The 10,108-nt window shown below is 47.9% G+C and overlaps 1 protein-coding gene across 1 annotated transcript in view; it reads left to right on the forward strand.

Moving 5' to 3' along the window:
- Pik3c2b (phosphatidylinositol-4-phosphate 3-kinase catalytic subunit type 2 beta) overlaps positions 1-9,127 on the forward strand; it is a 69,585-nt gene extending 60,458 nt beyond the window's left edge. The window contains exons 29-33 of the mRNA XM_070041726.1: positions 322-439; positions 2,048-2,129; positions 2,789-2,895; positions 5,616-5,744; positions 6,844-9,127. Coding sequence (XP_069897827.1) covers positions 322-439; positions 2,048-2,129; positions 2,789-2,895; positions 5,616-5,744; positions 6,844-7,032 — 625 coding nt within the window. The 3' untranslated portion in view covers positions 7,033-9,127. The remainder of the gene's footprint in view (positions 1-321; positions 440-2,047; positions 2,130-2,788; positions 2,896-5,615; positions 5,745-6,843) is intronic.
- Positions 9,128-10,108: the final 981 nt, after the last annotated feature.

Below are 10,108 nucleotides of genomic sequence, written 5' to 3' on the forward strand. Positions count from 1 at the left end.
CCCAGGCTAAGAGTTTAAGCCCCACAACGGACTAAAATAGAATAAAATAAATGAAAACCTACACTGACAAGAAAAATCAGAAGCTTCAAAGCCATGCAGGCATTTCTGAAGATTGCCCAGCTATTAGTTTTTCCTGGTAGTGGAGGTACTGCCCTTGGAATTGGGCAGTATGAGACCTGGGCCGCAGACTGGAGAGAGGGAAGAGATGGAGTAGAGAATCAACTGCAAATGGGGGTCAGGTGCCTAGGAATGAAAATGAAGTGTGGACTGGGTCTCATTCTTCCCTCTGCCCCCCATCTCCCCCCCCCCCCACCTCTCCAGCTTCCCTAGTCGCTTTGTGATTGGCCGCTCTCGGGGAGAGGCTGTGGCGGAGCGTCGGAGGGAGGAACTGAACGGCTACATCTGGCATCTGATCCACGCAGCCCCTGAGGTGGCCCAGGCAGGTCTCTCTCCTCTTTCCCAAGGTGGTGGTCATAGCAAGTGTTGGGAGGAAGCAGGGAGCTGTGGGAAGTCAGACAGAAGACTTGGCTCAAAACGGTCAGCCTGCTGTGCTCTGCAGAAGACAGATGTTCCTGGATCCACAGTGGGCCAAGGACATATTCTTACACACCTATCATGTCATTACATCATCTTAAACCTAGGCCATATTCAAATCCCCCCCCACTTCTTTTTTTCTTTTTGTGCCTGTCCTGGGGCTTGAACTCAGAGTGCTGTCTATACGCTTCTTTTTACTAAGGTAGTGCTCTAGCACTTGAACCACAGCTCTACTTCCAGCTTTTTTAGTAGTTTAGTGGAGATAAAAGAGTCTCATAGGAGGCTGGGAAGGTGGCTCAGTGGTAGAGCACTTGCCTTGCATGCCTGAGGCCCTGGGTTCGATTCCTCCGCACCACATAGCAAAAAGAAAAAAGCCGGAAGTGGTGATGTGGCTCAAGTGGTAGAGTGCTAGCCTTGAGCTGAAGAGCTGAGGGACAGCGCCCAGGCCCAGAGTTCAGGCCCTACAACCGGACCCCCCCCCAAAAAAAAAGAGTCTCATAGAAGCCGGGTGCCAGTAGCTTACGCCTGTAATTCTAGCTACTCAGGAAGCTGAGATCTGAGGACTGCGGTTCAAAGCCAGTCAGTCGAGGCAGAAAAGTCCGTGAGACTCATCTCCAATAAACCACTAGAAAACAGGAAGTGGTGTTGTGACTCAAGTGGTAGAGCACTTGCCTTGAGCTGAAGAGCGCAGGGACAGCCCCCAGGCTGAGTTCAAGCCTCAGGACTGACAAAAAAAAAAAAAGTCTCACAGACTTTGCTGCCTGGGCTGGCTTTGAACCATGATTCTCAAATGTCAGCTTCTTGAATAGTTAGGATTATAGACATAAGCCACAGCTGCCCAGCTCTTTTTTTTTTTTTTAATATTATTAATATTATTTCATTGTTATTATTAAGGTGTTGTACCAAGGGGTTCCCATTTCATAGGTCAGGTAATGAGTACGTTTTTTCTTTTGGACAATGTCAACCTTTCTTTTACTTTCCCCTAGTTTTCCCCTCCCGTCCCTGCCCACAAATTGCATAGTTCATTTTCCACATAGTGTACACTGAATACAATGACTGCATTTGTTTGCCCTTCTTCCCTCCCTTTCTGTGCCTTCCCTTTACCACCCCTAAAAGGACACAAAAAAATCCCCCAAACAAAGAATACCATCACCACCACCACCAACAAAACCCCAAATTCTCTTCTTCAGTTGGGTTTTTGGAGATCAGATCCAGGACCTTGTCACACTGGGCAAGCATTCTACCACTGAGCTATATACTTGCTTCTCCTGAATTCTTTTTTATAGTTGGTTTGAGCCAAATAAGAACTATTTGTTATATTTGGTTATCATATTCCATAAATCACCTCTTTTTTTTAAGAGACAGGGTCTCCCTATGTAGCCCAGGCTGGCCTTGAACTTGTGATCTTCCTGCCTCTGCCTCCCAAGTGCTAGGTGTGCACTACACAGCTCAGCTGTTTTAAATTGGGTGGTGTCTTACTGAGGACTGTCCCCATTTTCTGATTCCATTCCAGTGTGATTTGGTGTATACCTTTTTCCACCCCCTGCCTCGGGATGAGAAGGCTGCAGGCACCAGCCCAGCTCCTAAGTGCTCAGGTATGGTACCTTTCCAGAGACGACCCCGCCATCTGCTGAACCATCCAAGGCTCCTCTCTCCTGCCCTGGCCTCTTCCCAGTTTTTTTTTTTTTTTTTTGTCAGTCGTGGGGCTTGAACTCTGGGCTTGGGCGCTGTCCTTGCACTCTTCAGCTCAAGGCGAGCGCTCTACCGCTTGAGCCACAGTACCACTTCCGGTTTTCTAGTGGTTTATTGGAGATAAGAGTCTCACGGACTTTCCTGCTTGGGCTGGCTTTGAACCATGATCCTCAGATCTCAGCCTCCTGAGTAGCTAGGATGACAGGCGTGAGCCACCGGCATCCGGCTCCCAGTTCTCTTTTCTTTGACTTGTATACTATCCCTTTCTTACTTACTGGGGAATCTGGTTTCCCACTCAGACTATGGATCCCCAGGTCCCCGGGCTGGGTTCCCCAGGGGGTGGATATACTGTTAGTGATTGTACTCACAGATCGGATAAACCCATCCTGACCCACCTCTAAACCTGGTTCCAGACCCTACTTACGGCTATTTGCAGTGAGGATCAGAACGTGACATTCAGGAGTTAGGATGGTGGTCAGAAAGGAAACAGAAACACTTCCTACGTGCCAGTCAGGGCATGGTTGGTCTGTTGACCTTTCTCCATTTCTTTTGTCCCTAACAGATGGCACATGGGCCCGGCCTGTGGGGAAGGTGGGAGGGGAGGTGAAGCTGTCCATCTCCTACAAAAATAATAAACTCTTCATCATGGTGATGCACATTCGGGGCTTGGTAAGTGCTGCATGGCCCTCGTTGGGTTCTTTATTGTATGTATGCTTTGGGCTGATCAGTCCTTCTCTGTCCTCTGTCATGCAAATAACCACAGAGGTTTACTGAGCCTGCTCTATGGGCCTGTTTGTGCCAGGCCTGCAGCTGACCAAACAATTCAAGGTACAGCTGCTGGCTCACTGGTATCTGGCCTCTGTCCGGAGGTAATGTGAGCACCAACCTCCTGACGTGGCTATATGGATTAAATGAGATAACAATGCCTGAGACCACTTACCTTTCAGATTTGACTATTTATTGCCAGTCCTGAGGCTTGAACTCAGGGCTTTGTGCTCTTGGTTGGCTTGCTTTGGTGCTCTACCACTTGAGCGCCACTTCTGGCTCCTTGGTGGTTACTTGGAGTTCAGAGTCTCAAAGACTTTCCTGCCCAGGCTGGCTTTGAACCACAGTCCTCAGATCTCAGCCTCCTGAGTTGCTAGGATTTTAGGCCTGAGTCACCTTCACCCAGTTCACTTTTCAGATTATTGTTGTTATGGTAATTGTGAAAGATGCCTGATGGTGGCAATAAGGCAACCACTTGACGTCTTTCAAGGACAATCAGGTTAGGAAATTTGTGGTACAGGTTCTAAATAGAAAGGGAGAGGGGGACTTTTACTGAATTTTCAGCTTGGGCTGCACTCCATGTTGGCATTTTGTGTAGGTTACGGCGTTGAAGACCGGGAAGAGGAGGGAGCTTTGGAGCAGACTGGGTTTATTCATTCTCACATGTTCATCTCATACCTACTATATGCCAGGCACTGAGCTCTGGATATGGGAGAAAATAAAACCAATCCTGTGTTCAAAGAACTTACATTCTAGTTAGAAAAGGCGGATAGACAAGTAGACTAGTGAACTATATGGCATGTAAGGTGTGGTAGAAGCCAAGCAAGAAATATAAAGCAAAGAAGGAATCTTGGGCAGAATGAGGAAAGGAGTTTGCCTAGAGTGGTCAGGCCTCAGTGATGAGAAGCAAAGAGGGAAGAGGTGAGGAGGGAACTATGTATGTTATAACTATACTGAGAGAGGTCTGCCCAGGAGGGGAGCAGTTAGACCCAAAAGCTCTGGAGATACAAGCCTGCCTCTATCAGGCAGTGTGTCAGGACTACAAAAGCCCAGTGGCTGGTGCTGAAGGGGCAAAGGGCAAAGGAGCAGCAGAAGGTGAGGTCAGAGAGGGTATGGTGGTACACAGCCCAGACTACAATGAGACCTCTGGCTCCTTCCCTGAATGAGATGGGAATTGTTGGAAGGCTTTAGGGAGATATATGATCTGACTTAACTTTGTTTTGTGTATGTGTGCTTGTCCTGGGGCTTGAACTCAAGGTCTAGGTGCTACCCCTGAACTTCTTTTGCTCCAAGTTAGCACTCTGCCACCTGACCCACTCTAGCTCCACTTCTGGCTTAGTTTATTGGAGATAAGATTCTCATGGGTTTTCTTGCCCAGGCTGGTTTTGAACCTCCATCCCTGAGGATCCTTCAGCATCCCAAGTAGTCAGGATTAAAGACATATGCTGGCATAGCTACCAGCTCTGACTTAACTTTTAAAAGGATTAAGCCAGGGATCCAGGGTGTAGCTTATGGGTAGAGCAGACGTAGTATGTTCAAGGCCCTGGGTTGGGCCCAGGACATTAAAAAAAAATCAGCCACATGAATCAGTAGTTGGCTGACCTTGAGCAAGCAACTTAGTCTCTGATTTCTGTCTCCACCTCTTAGAGGTTAAATGGACCAAATGACAAAAGTGCAGGGTGCCTGGGACAGGAGGGGCTCTCACAATGAGCCACTCAAAACAGACCACATTATGGAATGTCCTGGGCATTTATATAGAAAGTATAGCATTAATGTAATTCATGATATTGATAGATATTTTTTTATCCACATGGACTGAGCTGGGAAACAGAAAAATGAATTATTTGGACTTCAAAAAGCCAGATGCAGCCAGAAAAAGCCAAGCAAAAAAGTGAGGCCCTCAACTCAAGCTCCATTACACACACACACACACACACACACACACACACACACACACACACACACACACACACACACACACACACACGAAGCTACATGTTGGAGAGAGGGAGAGAGGAAATATAATGGTAAGGAAGAGACACTATAAAAATCTTAGCAAAAGAAGCTCAGGGACAGTACACAGGCCCTGAATTCAAGCCCCAGGAAGGGCATTAAAAAAATTTTTTTTGGAGCTTTTTTGCTCAAGGTTAGTGCTCTATCACTTGAGCCACAGCTCCACTTCCAACTTTTTGCTGATTTATTAGGCATAACAGTCTCAAGACTTTCCTGCATGGGCTGGCTTCAAACTGTGATCCTCAGATCTCAGCCTCCTGAATAAGCTAAGATTACAGACATGAGCCACCTGCACCCAGCTTTTTACAAGAATCTTTTCTTGTGTGTGTGTGGTGGGGGGAGGGGGGCAAGGGGGGCTTGGGGCTTGAACTCTAGGCCTGGGCACTGTCCCTGTGCTCTTCAACTCAAGGCAAGCACTCTCCCACTTGAGCTACAGCATCACTTCTGGTTTTCTGGTGGTTAATTGAAGAGTCTCACGGACTTGCTTGCCCAGGCTGGCTTTCAACTGTGATCCTCAGATCTCAGCCTCCTGAGTAGTTAGGATTACAGGCACAAGCCACCAGTGCCCAGCTTTACAAGAATCTTTATATTTTGTTTTCATTCTGTTACAGCAACTGCTCCAGGACGGAAATGACCCTGACCCCTATGTGAAGATTTATCTTCTTCCTGACCCTCAGAAAACCACGAAGAGGAAAACCAAAGTGGCCCGGAAGACCTGCAACCCCACCTACAATGAGATGGTGTGTGGGGGTACAGTGGCGGGGGGGGGGAGGTAAGGCGGTAGTACCTGCTCTTCTTCTTCTTTTTTTTGGGGGGGTCCGGTCGTGGGGCCTGAACTCTGGGCCTCGGCACTGTCCCTCAGCTCTTCAACTCAAGGCTAGTGCTCTAGCACTTCAACCACCCTGCCACTTCTGGCTTTTTCTATTTGTGTGGTTCTGACAAATGGAACACAGGGCCTCATGCACGTGAGGCAAGCACTCTACCACTGAGCCACCTTCCCAGCCTGTGCCTGCGCTTCTCAATCAAATCATACAAGAATTCCACGCCTGCTAACTTAGAGACTGTGGCTACTTTCACATTGCAATGGCAAGTGTGAGAATATATTCCTATATTTCCAATCTGTCCCTTTAAGCAAAAAGCATTATTCTGACTCCTAGGGTCCTGGGATGAATATGAACAGAGGCCCCTGTAAAAAAACAAAACAAAACGTTTTGTTCTGCTTGGTGCTCTGGGGGCTCCTGTGTATAAACCTAGCCACCCAGGTGACTAAGATCTGAGGATCATGGGGTGGAGCCAGCCCCAGTCAGATAAATCCAAAGGACTCATCACCAATTAATAAGCAAAAGGTACAAGTGAACACACACTCGCATGCACAGCCAGCACTTACCTGCTTGAACTCTGAGCAGAGAACAAAGTTCTCTGGATTCTCCCTTGGGTTCCTGGTGCCTTCTGTACTCCCTTGGACCTGCAGGGCTGGCAAGATAAAATGATCTTGGCCTCAGCCAACTCTAACTGCCAGGAACTTGAACCTCTCCCCTCCCCACTGCTTTCTGTGTTCCCTGGGGACTTTTTTTGGGGGTGGGGGAAGGGGCGGAGTTTGATTTCAGGTCTGGGCACTGCCCCTGAGCTCTTTTACTCAAGGCTAGAGCTTCTACCACACTTTGAGCCATGGCTCCTCTCCCAGGTTTCTGGTGATTAATGGGTGACTTTTCAGGGGGGTCTCAGGGGGACTTTTCAAACCCTGGTCCTCAGATCTCAGCCTCCTGAGTAGGTAGATCATAGGCATGAGCCACCGGAGCCTCCTCTCTCACCACTTACCCCTCTTCCCACTGTTTGCAGTTGGTGTATGATGGCATCCCCAAGGGTGACCTGCAGCAGCGCCAGCTCCAGCTGAGCGTGCTGAGCGAGCAAGGATTCTGGGAAAATGTGCTTCTAGGAGAGGTGCATATTCGCCTGCGCGAGCTGGACCTGACCCAGGAGAAGACCAGCTGGTTTGCCTTGGGGTCTCGAAGTCATGGGACCTTGTGAGCCCAACAGAGCTACAGCCCAGAACCCCAAGAGCTAGGGGAGAACACTTCCCTGCTGGGCTGTTCTAGTCTTCAAGAGGAGGTGGGACCCTGTACAGCCTCCCTGTTGGTCCGCGTGGGCCTGGCTGCTGGTCCGGCTGCCTCCATCACCCCTCCCACCGCAGACTGAAGCGCGGGTGGGTTGTGCTGCACAGCCCCTTGGAAGCCGTGGTGTTGCAGCCGAGTTTTATAAGAAGTTTACCTTGTGTCAAGGGAGCAATGCCTGGATTGGGGGAGGTGGTGGGGTGTGTGTGTGCGCGTGGGAATAGCTTTTGTGGGGGAGGGGAGGGTGGATATCTTTATTTTTTATTTTTAAAAAATGAGATAGTAATGTTGTCCCGAAGTGGGACAGGAAGCCTTGCAAGAAGGGACATGCATATGCCTCCAAAGGCAAATGAGGAAGACTTGGACTTGGTTTTTCTTTTTGTTGTTTTCTATGATTGAAGGTTCTTAATGGACTTTTTCTCTAGGATATTTTGGTTTTGGTTTTCTAGCTATAGGAATTATCGGGGAGGGGCTCAGGGGATCCTTCCCTCTCTAGGGCAGGCTTGGGAGGGACAGGAAGGGCTTCCTGTACTGGACTGAAGCCCCTACCACTGGGCCCTTCTGATTTTGCCTCCAAAGGAGAGCGCCATGATACCTACCTATATAAGGAAGGGCCTTCTGCCAAGGACCTGTATTCAGGGACCCATGCTCTTTAGGGGAAGAGTGTTTCCTCTTTCTAATGCTCTGTTAGGACTTGGCCTGAATACCTTCTCCCCTCACCCCTGGGGTCTGTCAGCCCCCTGTGGGGCCTTCCGGTCCATGGGTGTACGCTGGGGGATGTTTTCCCCCCTTAGCTTTTTCTGGTGGGACAAAATGCTAACCCCCACCCTTAGATTTAGTTTCACCCAGGGCCTGTAGGCAACAGATGCCAGTGTGACTGCCTGCTGATAGTTTCTGGAAAGTTCCATATCTCCCACCACCGCTTTCTGTTGTGCTGCTTTTCTCTCCCCAAACTACTCCTATCCCATGTTTGTTTTTTTTTCCCCCTAAGAATTTCCCTCATTCTGTGGGGCCAGAAGCCAATTTAGCCTGGAGCCAAAGAGATGCCTGGTCTAGAACAGAGAGGGTCCTGGAGCAGGAGGATTCCAGCAGTGTTTTGCTGTCAAATCTCTTCCCAAATCTGGGGGGGGGGGTGGGTAGGGAAGATTGGATTAGGAGCCTGGATTGTTTCTCTGTGGCTGAGCTCAGGCCCTGGAAGGGAAGAACTGAACTCTTTACTCTTCTTAGTCTGTATTCCCTATCGGGTGAATTTAAAATTCATTTTGCGTTCCTTAAAAAAAAAAAAAAGAGGAGAAAGAGTTTGAATTTGATGATAATTTTTGTAACCTGACTTGGCCAGATGTGCCCCATGACTCGGGAAAGGAGTTAATGAGAAGAGAGGACATTCCATAAACGGTCCCTCAACAGCTTCCTCCAAGCAAGGGTCAGAAATTCCCCCATTTTGCTGATTCATTCCATTACTGGAGGAAGAAGCTCTATCTCTTGAAGCCACAGGGCAGCAAGGAAGTTTACTTTTTCTTTTAAATGAAAACGGCTGCCGAATATGGGTGGTGCATGCCTGTAATCCCAGCCCCAGCTACTCCTGAGACTGTAGGTGGAGGGAGAAGGTGGAATGCTTTGGGCCAGCCAAGGGAAATATATAGTGAGACTCTTAGCTCAAAAATGAGAGAACAAAAGGGATGGGAGCATACATAGCTCAAGTAGTAGAGTGCTTAGTAGTATAGACAAGGCCCTGGATTTGATTCCCCATACTGGAAAATAAAAATAAAAATGCCAAGGACAAAGCAGGCTGCTGAGAGGAGGGGCCTGGGAGAGTAGGGGAAGGAAAAGAGTGCACCCTTCCCAGATGTTTGGACCATAGATGTGTTACTGGCTTTGGCCTGTAGCTCATTTGATTCTGACCTTCTGTGTCCCTTAATTTAAAGAGGTCTGTGTACTGTACCCACTTCCCAGACCCTTTGTATCTTCTACTTTCTCCGAATTGTATTTTCTAATAAATGACATTTGACAAAAAAAAACAAACTACTGTACTTAAGATTGGTTGAAGTGTAAATGTTCAGATGAAAGCATCCTGTAAGATCAATGATAGCCTGGAAATGTGGCGTAGTGGTAGAGTACTTGCCTACTATTCATGAAGCCCTGGGTTTGATTCCTCAGTACCACATAAACAAGAAGCCAGAAGTGGCGGGGTGGCTCAAGTGGTAGAGTGCTAGCCTTGAGCAAAAAGAAGCTCAGGGACAGGGCCCAGTTCAAGCCCCAGAACTGGCCAAAAAAAAAGACCAATAATAGTCTTGGTTTTGCAAATGGCAACACAGCCCTGAGGTATTAGAGTAGGTATTTTTGCATTCTACAGCAACTCCATCAAACAGATATTATCCTTGTTTTTCAGATGAAGAATCTGAAGCTCCCAGAGACTAAATAACTTGCCTGTGGGCATACAGCCTTCTAGTCTTAGAGCTGGAGTTTGAACCTATATTTATTTGACTCCAAATTTTGTGCAAGACCTTTTAGGTAACATGTCATAGTCTCCCTACTTGGCACGTTATTTGGTAGCTTTCAGTATTTTTATACATCATGTTTTCTCATTACATGGTTGTGGTGGTTGGAAAGCCCTCAGTTTTGTTAAAGCATTGACTATGTGTAATGAAAGCTTCTGGAATTTACACAGGTACTATACCAAGTTCCCAGGTGGGGGTTACAAACTTAGATTAAGACCATTCTCTTTATTTAAGGTCCCTATGGTCTAGAGATATTTAACTAGCCCTTCTTCCCTCCGCCCCCCTTTTTTTTTGGTTGGTCATGGGGCTTGAACTCAGGGCCTGGGCACTATCGCTGAGCTTTATCTCTTGGACTGGGAACGTGGCTTAGTGGTAGATTGCTTGCCTTGCATGCATGAAGCCCTGGGTTCAATTTCTCAGTACCACATAAACAGAAAAAGGCAGAAGTGGTATTGTGGCTCAAGTGGTAGGTAGCATGTTAGCCTTGAGCAAAAA

This window comes from Dipodomys merriami, unplaced genomic scaffold (genome assembly GCF_024711535.1).
Source record: "Dipodomys merriami isolate MVZ:Mamm:240054 unplaced genomic scaffold, mDipMer1.0.p SCAF_31, whole genome shotgun sequence".
Lineage (NCBI taxonomy): Eukaryota > Metazoa > Chordata > Mammalia > Rodentia > Heteromyidae > Dipodomys > Dipodomys merriami.